The 18,079-nt window shown below is 44.8% G+C and overlaps 1 protein-coding gene across 4 annotated transcripts; it reads left to right on the top strand.

The window, feature by feature from the left end:
- Positions 1-411: 411 nt before the first annotated feature.
- Positions 412-18,046, top strand: IL20RB (interleukin 20 receptor subunit beta). Of its 4 annotated transcripts, none has more exons than XR_011699180.1 (8): positions 412-635; positions 4,706-4,832; positions 5,569-5,759; positions 8,488-8,612; positions 9,230-9,380; positions 9,692-9,837; positions 10,375-10,552; positions 17,696-18,046. XR_011699180.1 is itself a non-coding variant. In XM_071570911.1 (7 exons), exons 1-7 carry the CDS (start codon positions 548-550, stop codon positions 10,498-10,500), a joined length of 954 nt encoding a protein of 317 aa, XP_071427012.1. In that variant the 5' UTR covers positions 412-547; the 3' UTR covers positions 10,501-12,961. The 4 variants fall into 4 exon arrangements, 2 of the variants coding, with proteins under 2 accessions (XP_071427012.1, XP_071427013.1); XR_011699179.1 differs by lacking the exon at positions 17,696-18,046 and adding an exon at positions 12,501-12,961; XM_071570911.1 differs by lacking the exon at positions 17,696-18,046 and having other exon boundaries at positions 10,375-12,961.
- Positions 18,047-18,079: the final 33 nt, after the last annotated feature.

The following is an 18,079-nucleotide window of genomic DNA, read 5'->3' as shown; positions in this document are numbered from 1 at the left end:
TGAGATATGTGTGCCTGCATCAAACCAGGTCTGAAAACTGTGTCCTCCTCAGCACACACCCAGCACAGCCATCATAAAAGTAGTGCTTGAAGATAAATTGGAGCACGCAAGTCCCTTCTGCCAGCCCAGAGTCACAGAGTGATTTGTGCAAGGACACAAGACATGTCCTTGTAATGTGGAGGAACTTCCCTGGGGCTTGGAAGCATCAGGATCTGTGTAGTTTGGGGCTGAGCAGAAAAGAGAAAAGCATTTACAGTTATATGGAAATATCCAAAGTATCCTGGTTCCTTCTGATAATGCCTCTGTTGAATCCATATCATTGCTAACTACAGAGTTGCACCATCTAGCTGAGAGCTGCACAGACCTGTCAGGAAATGCTGGCAGCAGCTTCTCTGGGCACTCCCTGTAACTACACCCTCACAATGTTTGGAGAGAAGAGGTGTTTGCCACACTCCCCTGGAGCCTCCACCTCGTGCCCACCATGGATGGCTTGGACAGGGCTCCCAGTCCAGGAGGGAAAATATCTGACCTGTGTCATGGGATATGAATGTGGGAAAAGGCAACAAAGACCAACAAAATGTCACCAAAGCTCATCTGCTTCTTCCTCTGCACCCTGATTGCACCAAACCTCACAGGTAAATATCTCAAGTATCTTCAGTTGAGTTCAGTCAGAAAATGAAGGGTCTCAATCAAAGGCTTTCATCCTTTTGTTAAACAGGCCTCTACAGTACTGAAGTCAAACAGTCAGATGATCCTGAATGTTAATTCTTTTTCTAAAGTTAATATTAGAATAAGCAAATGAAAAAGACAACCTGTAACTTCTGTATTCTACAGGTCAGTTCTGAACCCTGAAGGGAAATTTCAGTTTGATGGAGTTTAAAGAAAACTGTGTTTATCTCTGTTCTTTTGCTGTTCTGTGAGAAGCTGAACTCCCAAATCTTGCTTTGATACTCTGAGCACAGGGGTGCCCTGCCTGGGTGCAGGGTCACAGAGGAAGGACATGAAGTGCTAATTAATAGCTCCAAATGGTTCACTGAGGGTCCCCTTTACCTAGAAGGAGGTTGTACAGTTTGCAATCTGCTTTTCCAAGTAAACACCAAACACATCTAGAAGGGGTTTGGCCTCAGATCTTCTGACTACCCTTCAGTGTTTGTGATGGTCAGACCTTTAGAAAGCAACATGGCTTGCCCTGTGCTTGTGTTTTCCCTAGTCCTGTCTTTCTCAAATGTGCCATCTTAGGTTGTGTCAACAATACTCAGGTTGTTTCTTGCTCCATTTTGTTCTCTGCCTCAGAAAATAATTTATATCTTCTTTATTATTTATGTTCTTAATTGCTAATTACAGAAACCACTGACACAGCATTGGCTTTGAAAATTTCTCCTGTGGAACAGGCAAGATTATGACAGATGGGTTTTAAAAGCTGACAAAGCTGGGCAATTATTCTTCACATAATTTTTCCTGTATCTTTGATTAGGGCCTGGCTGTTTGTGTGATTTGCCCAGGCAGGAGCAGAGCTGTGTGTGTGCCAGCCTTGCCCAGCTCACACTCAACCAGTTTTGCCCTACACTGGCACACAGCAGGAGAGCAGGGTGGGATAACTCACACTGTGCCTCCCATTCTCTTGGCCTTGACCTGAAAAACAAAAATCAGTGTCCTGATCTCCTTTTTGGGCAAACAACATTGATTTGGTCCAATATTTATGCCTTAATCTGCCCATGTGGTTGTGCAGAGCAGCCCAGGGTAGAAGACAGTGTGTTCCTGTCCAGTGCAGGAGTCCAGGCTGGATTCCCAGGGGCTGGGGAGAAAAACAGGCAAGGGATTTGTCCTGGGGTCTTGCCTTTTGATGTCACTTTGTGTTACCAGCAGATGAGGAAGGGGACGTTCCAGAGCCTTCAGGTCAGAGTTCTAACCAAAGAGACTGCTTGGTATCATTTGTTTCCATTGTCCAGATTTCTGTGTTTCCAGGAGTTCAGGATGCTTGGCTTTCATTTACAACATTTATCTCACACAAAAATCTTCTTGGAATGTTCTAGAAATCATTTTCCTGTGACCAATATTCAGAATTCAGAATTCCCTTGCCAGGTTGCCCTACACAGATATTTCCTCCCATGGAGAGGCAGAACATGCTCCAAGACACAAGGAGCTGGTGGCACTGGTGTCCTCCAGAGGAGCAAAGCGAGATTAAATGATGAAACTCTTGAAAGTTAAAAGCCATTGCTTATGAGCACAGCAGGGAGGAAGGATTTCTCAGTCCTATATATAAAATTGTAAGGGACATGCCAGGAAAAGCACAGACAAGGTGAAGGACTTAGCACTTCTGGACACTCCAGTTCTGGAGCTGCTGTTTCTTCTTGTGTTGTTAAGCCCCTGAAAGGTGAGCATGTTATAAATGAAGAGGTAATTGTATTAATATTTTCACACTGTTCAAATACATTTAACAGTAAGTAGTGATAATAGTAGTAATGAAGTAATGAAATATTATTGCCAGAGCAAGAAGCATCCAAAAATCTATCCCAGAGCAATAGAATTTTATCAAATTTAAGACATTTTTAAACGAAAAGTGAGGCAGATAAATGTCCTGGACTTGATCATGGGTTTTTATAATTGTGAATTCTTTATGTTTAACATAAAGAGGATAAAAATATTAAACAAAAAGGGTCATCACCATTCTAAATGGAAATATATTCCTTGTGTAACAAATGGAATATATTGCTGAGAGGGTAGGAGGCAAAAGTGCTGTTTGCAGAGAAACTCTGCCATGGCTTTTCCTTGGCATGGCTGGAGGCATCAGGGTAAGAGTCAGGATGGCTGGAATGCCTGGAGTTTGGCTTTGCCTGGGAGGCTGTTCCCAGCCTGCTTGGGAAGCCCAGAGCAGGTGGAAAGGTGCAGCCCTGGGCTCTCCCCTTTACAGGACTGGTGTTTCTTTTTCCTTCCAAAGGCATAGGCCAGAGGTAATGGGTTATTTTAGCCCTGAAACACCAGACTTCCCTGGTTTCACCCTCTGCCTTCCCTCTTTATATAACCCAGAACTGTCTTTTCTCCCAGTGTTAAACTTGAATTTGTTACAATTGTTTTGTGGGCTGTTGCAACAGATGGATTGGAGAAACCACGAATAGAATTTGTTTGGATGTGACACAGGATACATTATGTCTAGAACAAAAGTATTTTGGAAAAGCACGAGCCTCTCCTCCAAACTGTAACTTTCAGCATATAATGCCAAGCAGAAAGTTAAATCAGTGAACTTCTTTTATAGAGGCTTAAACACTGGCATTAAGTACAGAGTGTTTCCTACTGAAAGGAAGAAAGAAACCTTCATTTCTGTGTGTGAACTTTTGTGGTTCAGCTGAAATGAGGTGTCAGGTCTCACTGTGCCAATACACTGGTTTTGCCAGCAAAACAGTGTACTAAGATAAATATAGCCTGGAAAAGTTTGGGTTCAACCAGCTCTGAAATAACCCTTGGGCCATTACAAGCCATAGACCAATTCAGAACTATCCTCTTTTTAAATAGGTTTCTAGACAGTTTAATAAAATAGGGGTTAGTACTGTTGAATAATAATAGAAAAAATAAATATCAACAAATCCTAAAGTCAAGTACTTAAAAAACACAGATGCAGGGAATATTCTAAGGGCAGAAATAAAACAGATGTTGTTTCAATGCTTTAAAAGAGCAATTGTCATGGAAACATTGCTCCTGGACTTGTCAGCCTGGTTTTGATCCTGGTTAGAGCAACTGACATTAACTGGTTAACTTGGTAAACATGGCTCAAAAGAAGACACTTTTATAAATGGCAGTTAAGGACTATTGGATTATAAACCTAGTTAAGTGAAATAAATTTCATTTTAATATAATCTTTAGGCAACATATTGTGATAGAACAGTTACCTTGTTCTGGAGAGTGTTTGCCACTGCTGCTCTGGGGTGGGAGAAACCACTGCACCCCTTCCTTCCTTCCTTCCAGTGGTTCCATGGGAACCATTCCCTGCTGAGCAGAGAGAACATGATTGTCCTGGGCTAGGAAAGCAGGAGACAGAGATGAGTCTGTTCCCACAGGACAGTGCAGGATGTGCCCATGGGGAACTCTGCCTTCTGTGCTGGGGTGCAAACACTGCTGAGGATTTGACATCAAGATACCAGAGTGTAAAATTAACTGCATCCCAAATTTATGCTTTGATGATCTCAGAGTAATGTAATAATTTCGTTTATAGAGCATTGAATAAGTATATTCTATTAAGAGGTACTTTGCAGCCTACAAGCACTTACATTATTAGAATCCTGCAACAAGAAAGGACCTGTACCAGAGCCAGGATCCTCCTTTCCAGATCCAGCCTAGAAAGAAATAGCAAATTTGAACCATGGCACTCATTGGAACAGTTTATAGAGTGCAACAGAGTATCTGTTAGACTCCATTAAATCGAATGGGGTGGCTTGACCTTTTCTCACTGTTTCACTGATACAATTAAAAGCTCTGGAATAAGGAAAAGGCACCTTTGCCTTTCTGCACACAGTGCCAACCTAACTCTGTCATTTGCTCTCTGGTTGTCATTTCTTCTTCTTTATAAAATACTTTCAGATACTGAAGTGACAGTAGTGAAATAAAGAGTCTGTATTTCTGATGCAAAATGCTGTTTTGTACTATTCTTCTAAGCTTTTTTTCTTTTCCTAGTACATTCAGGTTTTTTTCTTTCTTATACTGGGAATTTTAGGTGAAGATGCTTTGCTGCCAGCACCTCAGAATATCTCCATTCTTTCTACCAACATGAAACACTTCTTAACTTGGAGTCCTGTGATCGTCCAGGGAGAAACTGTGAGATACTCGGTTGAGTTTCAGGGGTAACTTCTGGATTTTTCTTCTTCTTTTATCTTTGAACACTGTTTATCTACACTTAAAGTCCTACCTTGTTTTTGTGGTGCTGGTGCTGGTGGTGCTTGTGGTTGTTTTGAGCACCCTTCAGCTCACAAGCCTGAGAAGTTTGATACTTCAGCACTGATAATCACAAGGGGAATGGGGTGGAGAAGATCCTTTTGCTCCAGTTCTGAGGCTCTTTACAGGTTCATCAATTGCTGAATAATCCAAGGTGTGCATCAATTCCACATGAGAAATCTGCCTCTATCCAAAGAATTCAAAAGTTAGGAAGATTAGCAAAAGTTTATGTAGAAGGAGAAAGCATTTGAGATTTATTCAGTGTTAATCTTTGAAACATTCAACACACATCACAGGAGGTTTCTGATATATCTTGAGCTATGACTTGTATTACAATATGCCCTTGGAATTCTGGTGCACTGGGAATGCTCAAGTCAAAGGAGTGGGCAGGATTTGATGCCTCAACACTGCGTTGGCTCTTCCCACCTCCCACCATACTGTGCTGCATTTGGCTCAGGAGCAGGCTGGCTCTGGCAGGGTTCCTCCAGATACCATCCCAAACACACCCATACTGCTTTCCCACACTCCTGGTATTCCAGCATATCCCAGGACTGGTTTTACCTGGGAAGAACCCCCAAGCAGCCTCAGCCCATGTCACAATCCATGTCCTGTCAATGCTGCCTGTGTGCTGTGTCTTCTCCTCAGGGAGTACGAGCGAGTGTACGCCAACGAGAGCTGGATCCCCAGCTCGGAGTGCTCCCTCATCACAGCCACGGAGTGCAACATCACAGAGGACATCTCTGCCACCGTGGCCTATGCCCTGCGAGTGAGGGCACAGCTTGGTGCCAGCAGATCCCAGTGGGGGACCCTGCAAGGCTTCTTCAATCGCATCACCAGTGAGTGCTGCTGTTGGCTTAAGCCGCATATTCATGTTTTCTTCTCAGAGCCTCATGCTGAGGGATCCCTAAGGTGCAACTTTGTCTCACAAAGCCCAAATAACCACAGAGCACATCCTGCTCCTCAGCTCCTCTCCTGCTGGTTTAGGGTGTTCCACTCATGGACAGCCATGCCGTGTTCTTGGACATGAGGTAGGGCCAAAACACACCAGGTCTTGAATTTGAAGGGTTTCAAAGACTGCAGGCATTTCTTCTGACAAGTTGGTTACTCCTGCCCCTAATTTCAAGGAGTTCCAATCAACTAGGGTATCTGTCAACCAATTCATGTCATGCAGTCACTTCCAAGGGCCCAGAACCTGATCCCATGGGAGCAACTTCTCTAGGAAAGAGCCCTGTCACCCTCCATGTGCCTTATGCTGTCCTGGAAACCCAGCTCCCTTCCAGACATGATTCCCTCCTCCCCTCTTGTCAGATACAGGAAATAATCTCCAGAGAGGAAAGAAAAATAGACTCCATATCACTGCTCTCATGCCAGCAATGATATTTTCTCCATTTTCTTTCAAGTCCTGCAAAGCCTGAGGCCCAGCTTAACTCAAGGATCATGTTGCAGCCTAAAATTAGTATAGTATTTCCAGAATTTCTCTGAAATCATTACCTCTCTTCTCTGCCATGTATTCAACTGCTTTCTGCAATAAGAAGTATGGAGAAAAACCCCTATTGAGGCTGTAACTCTCAGTCTGGCATGGGCTGCAGTGATCAGCTTTAGCCAGGGGAGAAATTGCCTGTCCTAGAGAAGAACTGACCTGATATTAAACCTTCACCAGTCTTTGTAAGTTATCTGCTACTTCATGAGTGAGCAGTCCACACTCACACAGAGCTCTTAGACAAAGCAGCACCTTCCAAAGTGCCACTTCAGTTGGTGAATGTGTCTCTAGGTGTGAAAGTATTCCCTGGATAGTGCCTTAAATGAAAACCCTCTCCCTTTTCCAGCAGCTGTGGTGGCCCAGAGCTGAGCCACAGTCCACAGTGCCAGGCAGAGAGAGGGAAGGACATTCCTGAGACCAACAGGAACAAAAGCAGCAGCTTTCTCCCAGCTCAGTGAAGTACTTGACAGCTTGGTCCTGTGCCTTCAGGACCTCAGCACAATCCCTGTGCAAGTTCAGAGGACACAGCCTGCAATGGGATGCAGTGTGAATATGACCAATGTTTAAAAGAGAAAGGGAAAGTCACTTTCAGCGCTTGTCCTGCATTTTTACTGCTTGCTTTCCCTTGTCTCTGCTTTCACATCTCTTAGGAAATCTGGCACTGAGTCTGAGAGGAGCCAAGGAATTCAAACACTGCCCACAGGTTCTGGATGGGGTTCACAGACAGTCAGGGCATCAGCACAGCCCACACTGCCTCCAGATTGGGGAGCTCCAGTGTCAGAGGCATAGGTGTACAATCACAGAAAGTATGATAACACATGGAAAACACATGGAAAAAGTCTTCCTAAACCCAACAATTTAGTCAGCCTTACTCCTTCAGTTATCAAAATTCAAATAGTTGGTTTGTATCCAGCATGCCAACACAAAGCTAAACAGAAATGCTCCTGTTTGGTTGGCAGTTGCATCTTGCAGTGTCCCTTTGTTGCCCAAAATTTGCTATTAACCTTCCAATGTTATCAATTTTCTGTTTCAATTTTGAGGCATAGTGTTAAGCAGAATTCCAGCTTTTCATTTAAAAGTATAAGTAGATTTCCAAGCCTCCCATTTGTGGGACATTCATCATGAACATACTTGGATTTTATCTTTTCATATTGCTCAGTATTGGTGGCAGGTCACTGGATGTAAAAACAAATTCTATTAAGAACCTCTCTTCTGTGTGGAACTGTGCATTGCTAAATAAGGAGGTGGAAACTGGGTTCAGCTACAGCAGAGTGGTAAATAATGGCATAGATAAGCAGTGCAAATCTGAGCTCTGTACTGCCTTGATTCCCCATTCACAAATGTACAAGGTGTAGTTTCAGCTCTACTTGATTGATTCTCATTATTTCACTAATATTCATCACAGCAAAATCTCAGAAAAAGCCAAGCTTTGAATATCAAAGTAAGCAGGAAGCAAATCACTTACAGATTCACTTGCATACATTTACACAAACTTAAGGCACAGCAGACCATCAGCCCAAGTCTATCTAACACCATGTACATACTAAAAGAAATCAGGATTCCTGTGAACTACCAGTTATCCTGAGGCTCATAATGCCTTTTCCTTCACCTTTGAATAACTGCCAAACTTCCCATGAAAAAGCAGTGGTTTCTCAGCTCCTGTTCTGTGTGTTAGTGCTAAGCTAATGCCCAGGAGCAGAAGAGCTGGCTTGATCTGGTGTCTCTGCTTCTGGCTGCCCAGCTGGTTCTGCTGCAGTCGGTCACGTGGGACCCTCAGGCCAGACAGTTCCTCCACTGGAGAAGATTCCAAACCTTTCAAGTTCTGTGCAACTCAGCTATTGCCAAACTCCTGTTTGAAATGCCAGTCATGGTCCTTCTCCTTTTGGAAGTCTCTTATTTTATCTAGGCATACTGGGAGGTAGAGCAGAGAGGTTTCTGCCCCACAGAAGCAACCAGCTGTTCCACCAGATTAGTGTTACTGTACTAGAGATGGCAGCTGCTCTTCCTCTCCAGGCTGAGGAAAAAGAGGAGGGTTTTTAAGGGTTGCCTCTGATGTGGTAATGGTGCTCTCTCTGTGTTGGCAGCTTCTCTGACCCCACCTGTGCTGAAGGTCATAGCAGATGGGTATCATTTACTAGTGGAGCTGGAAGACATGGGGCCTGCCTTTCAGTTCCGTGTTCTCTACTGGAAGAAGGGCCAGGAGAGGAGGGTGAGTGTCACCTTCAGGTTTGGCGTGATGACAGAGAGCCCTCAGAGAGACAATATATGGACAGTTTGCCAGCCCAAGCTCGTGCTGTGAGACTGGAGGACCTGCCTGGAATCAGTGTGTCCCATATTACTCTGGATATACCCTTGGGTTGCTCTTCTCCTCATGGAGAAGGTTGTCTGTTCTTTCCACATTTCCTTCTCTGAAAAGAGGAATCCCCCCAGGTACCTCAACTGCTGAAAGAAACCAGAAGTCAGGTGTCCATCACACCCAGCAAAAAGCTCAGATCACTCAGAACCTTAGTCATTGAGCCCTTACATCAAGGCAGTAGGTTATGGTCTAGTGTTGAAGCCCAATATTATCATTCTGTCCTTTGGTTTCTTCTCCTCAACCCCCTCCTAGCCTTCCAGATGTGTGTGGTCTCGTTCTGTACTCCACTGTGCTCCCTTGTTTGCTGCCTTTGTCCTCCTCTCCTCTTACTCACCCAGTTCCCACTGACACCTCCTGCTGCTCCTTCCTTTTCTCCCAGCAGAGCCTTGGCCAGCACCATGATAGGGCTCCCTTTCCATAACAGGTCCCTGCCCTGAGTTCTGATGCTTTCTCTCGTGGTCCTGTGGCAGATGCAGGTGAAGGTGGTGAAGGAGGTCAGCTCTGTGGCCCACCTGGACACCATGGAGGCAGGAGCTGACTACTGTGTGAAGGCTCAGACGTACGTCGAGGTGATCAACAGGGGCAGCATCTTCAGCCAGACACAGTGTGTGAGGGCACAGGGTGAGAGCCAGCCCTCCTCCTATTCTCCTGCTGTAGCCATGCCCAAGGGTACCCTGCACTCTTTGATTCCACCCCACATCTCCTGTCTTGTTTGCAAATGTGCTGCCCGTTTGTTCCCTGGAAGAGGTAAAAAAGAAAGAGCCCTGAGTGCAGCCCCTTCCACTGGCACTGGTATCCTCCCCTGGAGTGTGCCTATGAAGGATCTCACCAGGATGGGTGGGAAGGGCAGCCCTCAGGGTGCAGGCTGCCTGCAGGGAGTGGTGGGTCCTCACAGTCTCTCTGAGAAGTTTTGCTGCTTCTGTTGTTTTTAGGAGACACATCCATGTGGCTGGTTACTGCCCTCATGTCCTGTGCTGGCTTTGCTGTGGCTGCCTTAACCCTGCCTTTCCTCACCTGGAAAACAAGCAAAATCTTTCAGTACTCCTGCTGCCCTGTTGCTGTCCTGCCAGACACACTGGTAACTTTTTTTACTGATTTTATTGGTTTTTAGGGTGCTGGGTATTCCCAGGAATTTGGGGTAGGCAGACAAAGCAGGCACATAGGAAGCCTTGTTGAGCCACAGGGATCAAGCAGCTCTGAACTGGCTGCACAGCTCCCACTGTCCTTGGTCTAGAGCCCTCAACAAGGAAGGTGCTTCTCGTGCTTGTGAAGAAGTGGCCTGGGAGGCATGGACTGACCCTGCCTGACCAGCTGCTCCCTCACCACACAACTGTGTCCTTGGCAACACTGCACCATGTCCCCTAGAACCAGCTCTGAGCTTCTCAGCTCCCTGGTGAGGAGAAACCAATGTCCAAAAGCTCCCTCATGAGTATTTAAATGTCCACTTCAAGTGAGAATGCAGGTAGTAGCTTCTATGGCTGTGGGTTCATGAGCACAGGGTCTCTGGGCAGTTGTGGCAGGAAGGATGAGAGGAACAGCTTGTGGGGAAAAGCAGAAGACAAGCAGACAGGCTTATCATCCTGAGGGTGTTTGAGGGAGTGCATTTGTTTTGCAGAAAGTATCTGAGCCCTCCCCCCAGCTGACACTGCGTGGCAGTGAGGAAGCCGAGCAATGTGATCCGATGGTGGTTGTGATGCCCTCAGAAGAAGTTCTCCGACTGTGGATCCAAGAAACACTTTAGAGCACCCCACAAAACAGCCTCTTCGTAGCATCTTCATCTGTCTACACCAAAAGTATGTAAAAGTGACAGCTGCCAGTTCTGTACTTCCCCTCCATATCCCTCTCCAGGAGCAGACAGGAGGGTTACAACATCTCCTCCTTTCCCCCCTGTCAGCCACATCAGTTGTCCCAAGGCAGAGCTCACCCTTCAGCCACCAGGATTTCACCAGAGCAATACATGTCCCTTAGTTCCAAACCATTTCAGCCTCAGTGTTTTGTCTCACTAAGAGCTTCTTATACGGCAAAACCAGCAGGTGGTAAAAAGCTTTTAGGGCTGCAGGCCCTGATGTGAGGTGACACTCACTGAAAAGGATGTTGACAGTGACTGGGTGCAGTGTCCTGATTTGCTGCATGTGACAAATGACAATGTATGGTGCCACCAAAACCTCCAGACAGGGCCACGAGGGATGACTGGCCTTCAGCTGTGCTTAGGAGGGAGTGATGTGAGAAACAGCCAGACTTCAAAGCTGGTTGGAGAGAGTGCTGAGAACCTTTTGGGGAGCAGAGCTTTGCAAGAGCAGCAGCATCACTAAAAATGTAGAGGCCCAAAGTCACCTAGTCAGGGTGTCAAAAGTAGGAAAGCTGTGTCTGAGTGAAGGAAAAACTAGAACCTCTAGGGAAAATATAATGAGTTAATTGTTTAAATGAGAGGAGATTGGAGTGAGGAAAGGTAGGGAAAGGATGGAGAAAGGTGGGCTTAAGAAATAGGAGAAGAAATAAAAATGTACAATTCATGGTCAGGATTGTCCAGGGTGCCTGCTGGGCACCCCTGTGGTTCAACAGCAGGGCATTGACCATGTCACACAAGGCAGATGTGCTTCTGTGGCCAGAGGGCCAGGCTGAGGGGCAACTGCAGTGCTTATCCTGGCTAGCAGGGGAATATCAGGATTTATGGATGAAGCATCACAGCAGTGCCATGTTAGGGACCACTCCAAGCCTGACAACATCATTATCCTCCAGATGTCTTGTCCTCTTAAGGAAGGAAATTGCCAAAGACATGAGAAATTCCTTCTAATCACAAATAAAATACAGTTGATGTGTATACTGCAATTATGGCTGTCACTTCATAAAACAAAGTAATTTATTACCTGTGAAGCAGAGACTTGTGTTAGCAGGGCACGAAAAGACATTGATCTGAGAAGCTTTTTTAAGGGTATCAGTAGATCTAATGAAATGCAAGACATCTCTTTCTTAAATAATGTACCTTTTCGTTTCATTATTGCAATCTTGCATGGGGCCATCGGGTGGCAACAAAGCACCGTGAGAAAGGAGAAGTGAGTCAGGGCTATTGATCCCTGTGTTCTGTCCAGGCTTTTGCCCCTGGTCAGCACGTCCTTTGTGTGTTGTAGCAGTTCCTTGTTTTATTCCTGTCTCACTGCCATCTGTCTGGTCAATATTGCTTAAATTTTCGAGGCATAGCTCCCCATCACAGAGACCTTGAAAGTAAGGCTGGTTTTTAGAGAGCTCTTGTGCCTCCCATTTATCCTTATTTTATACCCCAGTGATTTGGAAGAGTTCTGGTGTGCCCCACAGGGGTGTCCCCATGCAGGAAAAATGTCCTGTTTCTTGTGCATTCCATGGCTAAAGGTCAATAAAACCTCAGCAATTCCTCCTTCCTCTTTGCCCTGACAATGCTGCATTATGGCAGTACCAGCAATTGTTTAGGGATACAGAGAGAGGAAGAGAAAGAAAAGGCCCTTGAATCTAAAGGGCTTTAAAAAAAATATTTTAGTGCATAATTTCCAGCTGCACATTAAGCATAGAGCATATGTTTCTTTCTCACTTGCAATAACAGATTTTATGTCCTTCCTCATTGCCAATAAAGCAGTTAAAGTGTGGGAGAAAACTGTGCAGACAATGTTAAACAAAAGAAAGACCTGAAAACAAATTCTTACAATAGGGACATGGAAGGGAATTAAGTGCCACTGCCACCTTAGCAAGGCTATTTTCAATATCCATTAGGATGTTCCAGTTTATGGCAGCCTGAAGGCAAATTTGAGGTGGTGATTGAAAATGCCTGGAAACCTCCGTGTTTGGGCTGCACTTTGCTGAGTATTGTGAGTATCGTGGTGTGGAACAGGAGCAATTCCTCTGCCCCCTGTGCCCAACATCAAGGTGGCATTGGCAGCAGTGCCAGCAGGGACTCCTCAGTTCATTGCCCTGCATTCCAAGAGTTAATTGCACCTCAGCAGTCATGGCAACCACTGCCTTTGATCCCTGATTTTGCTCCCGAGACCATGATAGCACATTTCAAAGAAGGACCAGACAAGTCACCACAGTGAGGAGCACTGTGGACTGATGAACTTTGCTCTGTTTCTTTCCCTTGATGTCACAGGAAGTGGCTCCATTTCTTTCAAAATATGCTTCTTTTTTATTTATCTCAAAATATGTTGAATGAAAATAAAGCATAAACCTGCACCATCTTTTTAGTGAGTTTTGTGTCTGTGCTACAACCTCTGGGTTGTGACTCAAAAAAAAAAAAAACAACTTTGTGAGAAAGAAGAAATGGTACTAAGGCCGTTTTTCAAAGAACAAATTATGCAGACCAGCATAAAAACTGTTGATTACATGAAGATTTGAGAAGAATTACATATTAATGCATTGACAAGGAAGCAAGGAATTCAATTATCTGTTCCATAACACTAACTGGCTGCAGTATAGCCTAATTTTTCCTGTGAAGTACATTTCCTTACAAGTATATTGCTTTTTACAACTTTTAAAGGTCAGTACTAATATTCAGTCCAGCATTTCACTGTCCAATCAGATCCTTACCTTGATAAATTGCTATCTTAGGTATTTAGTGCATCATTACTGTATGTTTTGTCTGTTTAAAATTTACCAGCTCTCTTACAAAGTCAAAAATAACCACAATCCCTCCTTTGACTGCAAGTCAGTTCAGTTTCTTGCAAAGGTGGCACTGTGTCCTGCAAATCAACTGCTACAAAGATAATAAACTTCTAATCCACTGCAGATACAGTTACAGATATTTATTCTTTAAAGAACTTGTGCACTGATGATCCTCTTGTTATTATAGTACCAAATTCCAGAAGCAGAAAATTACTCAGATCAGGTCTCTGGTGGTGTTTCTCAATAAATGGAACTATAAAAAAAATCAGAAATTACTAAATCAAGATATAAAAGCAATTAAAAGATGGCAAGGTTAAGTGAAATTGCCCAAGTAAATACTGCACACAGAGCCCTAATTTGGTTGTGTGCACGTCTGGGCTATAATTGAGCTATTACTGCAGAAATGGCTCCAGCTGAGGGTTGTGATGCCCATGATTTGCTGGGATCAAACTCAGCCCTTGTGGAGAGCTAAGCCTGTGCTGTCAGGGTGCAGCCCAGCAGACAGTGATGCTCCCCCAGACCCTGCTCACCCTGCAGCCCTCAGTGCCCCAGGGACAGCTTGCACTTCATGTACAGATCTTCAGAGCTGGAAAAAATAGCCATGAGGAAACTGCCAGCCCAACCCTTGCTGCTGTGGCTGCGTTTAATGATGGAAGGGCTGACTTTAGGAAGGTCTGGGGACAATGACAGGGGTCAGGCCCAAGCACTGGATGGGTCTGCAGTGTTGGGGCATCAGGCACAGCCAGGCACAGCAGAGCTACAGCTCTGGCAGCAATGACAAGGGCTGTGGCTTGAGCTCAAAGGCAATTCCCAGCAGGGGGAGGTCCTGATCAGAGTTTTCACTGTCCTCTTGTGTACCATCATCTGATCCCCAGTGACATGGGTGCACCTTATCAGAGCTGGTCTTGGACACAGGCCCTCTGGCCACTGAGCCCAGCTGGGTCTATCAGCCTCCTCTACAAGCAACCCAAAAGACTTGTGTCTTCATTGTCCTTGGAACATTAACAATATCTGATTTTTTTTTCCCATTTTCCATTATCCTTTATTTTTTTATCCAACATCTGAATCAAGAGCATGAGGCCTATTTAAAGACAGAACAGAGGCTTAAAATAAATACATTCTACCTGCCAAACAATTCACATTTGGCAGAACTATTTTAACTGAGTGCTCTATATCTGCTTCCAACCAGGCAGTCTGTTCTGTGCTACGGGTGTTGCATTAACGTACACAGAACAGAAGGGCTGAATGGTTTGGAGCACATGGTGGAGAAAAGAAGATCTTTAAAGATGCACACAACAAGTGGAGAGGTGTTCACTCCCTGAGACCTTGCAGGATATTGAGAATAGGAAGGACTTTTCCCCAGCCAAAACTCAGTCAAGGAAAGGACTGGAAAGAGGAAATATTCATGATCAGCTGTGAACCTGGAAATACAACCCCAGCTCCTGAGCTGACCAGGCAGTCATTGTGCTACTGCTGAACATTTTTCCTCCTATAGCTCCATTCTCATTTAAGTTGCCAGATTTATAGCAATTTTCCTTTGAAGAACTGTTCTTTCATTTTGCCCCCCTGCTGAGGCAAGAGAGTTCATGTGAAAGAGGTCCTTGATACAAGCCAGCCACAGCTCTATACTTTTTAGCATATTGTGGTCTTCAAACCAGCCTTCCACTGCACAATCCCTCTCTGCTCTGCTGTGCTTTCATTCTGCTGAGCGTCCTGCTCGTCCTCCAGGTTGCTCATATATCTCATCCCTCCTGCTGCTACCCAGACAGGCTGATGGCTAACATTTTCCCTCTTGCTGCCAAGTCCTGGCCTTGACTCCCTCTTCTGCCATCTGGTACAACTTCATTGCTAAATTTGACATTGTTCCCAACCCTCTGCTGAGTTTGGTGCTGCCTCAGATGTCCTGCAGTTTAGAGGATGTCTCTCACCATGACAGTGTGTGTCATTCTGGGACAGTCTTACCCAGCCCTTCTCATACAGTTTGGCATTTTCTTAGTCACTTTTGCATACTCATTCACTTTTCTTCCAAAGCACTATGAAATGCTGTCCCCTGCTAGGCAGAGGCTCTCTGTGCACCAGCCTGTCATCCTCCTGTTGACCTTTTCTCTTCCACTTGGAACAGTTATGCAATTACCTGGCTGTGCTATGAAGAGAGACCTTTTCCACTAAGTTTTGCTTTTACTATCGATCTCCTGGTTTTTAGTTCGGTTGTTTTGTCCTCTGCTGTGCTCCTGGGGGAGAGTCTTGTGCTCAGACTGAGATTTGGTACTGGAATGTTTAAAACCTTCTGGCTGTATGGATGAATTTGCTATTCTGTAGCTTCTGTTAACCAAGTGGGGGTCAGTGTGTTCTCCCAGGACAAGAGGACACAGTCTTAAGCTGCACCAGGGGAGGTTCAGGTTGGACATTAGGAAGAAGTTCTTCACAGAAAGAGCGACTGGGCTTTGGAATGGGCTGCACAGGGAGGTGGTGGAGTCACCATCTCTGGAGGTATTTAAGGAAAGAAAGGTACTATGGAGTGGTTAACATGATGGTGTTTGGTCATAGGTTGTTTTGATAATCTCAGAGTTCTTTTCTAACCTTACTGACTCTGATTCTGTCTCAGTGTAGACCAAATGCAGCGTTCTGTTGCATTCAGCTTCCAGAGCCAACCTGCCTTCCTGTGGCAGCCAGACTGTGCACTCACCTTCAGCATCACCACCCTGTGTCCCTTTGTCTGCAAGCCAGAAACTCTGCTGGGGATCATGAGCACAGGCTCTTGATCCCTTGGCTTGGAATAAGCCTCCAGTGACAGGATGTGCACTCATTCTCTGCAAGTCATACTGGGCCCATCCAAAAGCCATCCCTGGACAGAAGCAGCCTCTCCTGCTCTGCTCTGGTAAGGTCTATTTTCCCAAATGCATTTTGCACAGAGTACAATTTCTGCAGAGAATACAGAGAAATGTGACCTGCAGGGTACAGAGCTGCTCAAACAAGTCTGCCTGGTCACCCCTTCCTGAAGTAAAACCTCATTGCAAATCATATTCTATCACTTAAAATGCCTGGACATATGGATGAATCTTAATTATGGGAATAAAATACATGGACATACAAATAAGCAACATTAGTCTTCATATAAATGACACCAAATGTACACAGTTTAGTCCTTTGCCAGGCAGAAACTAAAAACTACAGACATTTAAATGTTCTGGCTGCTGTCCCTAAAAATATATTGATAATAGAAGGGAAAGAAGGTCTTAAAAAAAAGAACAAATGAGGAAGTAAGATAAATGAATTCATCTGTAGTTAGTGGATTAGGTACCTCCAAGGCACACTGGGATATAACAATCTATAACTTTATATGAATATGGAAATCAGATGGCTGGGTTATAAAAGAGCATGTTTGTGTAATGAACCCTTTGATGTTTCTCAGCATTGCTCTGTTTGCTGTGGCCACCTTTGCTCTGGTGCTGCTATTTTGCCAGGCCAAGGTGCCTAAGAATATTGAAAGACTCACAAGCTGCCATTAAGGCTTTGATGTGCAAAAATGCCTCTTTAATTGTAGCAGTAAAGAAGGTAGGTTCTGCTTCAGAGTTCTTCTTAGGCAGGGCTGTAACTTCTTCCAATAACTTAGACATATCAGAGCAAAGAGAAGCCTTAACAAAAAGTAGCAAATATTAATTAAACTTTCATCTTAATCCAATCCAACGGGAGACTGTGAGGAAATAATTCTCGCCACTCTCAGACAGACAAATTTCTGACTCTAAAAGTAGGGTAGCACTACATTTTGTTCACTCCCAGCATAGGCTGACATGTGTAAATGGCCTGTTGAGATTGGCCTCAGGAATATCTTGCTTGCTCAGCCATGACCTTTTGGACCATCTTTTGAGGCAACTCACCAGTCAGCTCTCCTAGACACGAATCACAACATGACTCAGACCTGTCACTTCTTTTCATCTCCCTTCCTTTCCACCAGCTGCTGAAAGAATTAAATGCAGATAGCAGCTAAGTACAAATCTGTTAACATCCCAGTCCCACCCCGTTTTTACACAGAGAGCAGTGCTGGATGATTAATGTAATGCTGTTTGGGACAGACTGCAAATCAGAGAGCTGCAGAGCCCCTTCTTGTTGACAGGGAAAATCAGAGAGCTGCAGAGCCCCTTGATGCCGAAAGGGTTTTTGTTCTGATTTTCACATCTTGTAGATTTTAGGAACACAGTAGTTGTGGATTTTTAGAGGATTAATATTTCTAACAGTTTAATGCCTTTCTATCACTACCCCTGTCCCAGAACAGGGAGCTCAAGTTCCTTTAGTTAATTAATCTTGTTCAGACTCCTTTCCAAGGTAAAGAGCTGAAGGATATCAGAAGGCCTACAGAATGAAACATAAACACAGGTCAGAGTGACCCAAAAGCCAGAACTGGATGAACTCCAAGAGACCTTTGTGTGCCTGAGGAAGAGGAGCTGATGAAGACAGAGGGTCTTGACGACCCCAGACCCAATTCCAGGGGTTGGACCAGGGGTGGAACCAGGGCTGGACTGAGAAATGTGTAAAGCAATGATTGGAGGGATCTTATTATAAAAGCCATGGAAACAAGAACTGGGGCACATGCATGTCATCATGTATTCCTGTGGGCCATAGGCCTGTGATATTAAAGGACCTTTACTTTTTATCTTACCCTACACTAACGTGGCTTGAAGTCCTGTTTTTGGGGG

This window comes from Pithys albifrons, chromosome 16 (genome assembly GCF_047495875.1).
Source record: "Pithys albifrons albifrons isolate INPA30051 chromosome 16, PitAlb_v1, whole genome shotgun sequence".
Lineage (NCBI taxonomy): Eukaryota > Metazoa > Chordata > Aves > Passeriformes > Thamnophilidae > Pithys > Pithys albifrons.
This window is presented reverse-complemented; position numbering and strand designations above follow the sequence as displayed.

Excerpts from the sequence above, each read along its gene's own strand:
- IL20RB (XM_071570911.1), top strand. The coding sequence starts at position 548 with ATGTGGGAAAAGGCAACAAAGACCAACAAAATGTCACCAAAGCTCATC. Across the intron at positions 4,833-5,568 it reads TACTCGGTTGAGTTTCAGGG|GGAGTACGAGCGAGTGTACG; the intron begins GTAACTTCTGGA and ends TCTTCTCCTCAG. Across the intron at positions 9,838-10,374 it reads CTGTCCTGCCAGACACACTG|AAAGTATCTGAGCCCTCCCC; the intron begins GTAACTTTTTTT and ends TTTGTTTTGCAG.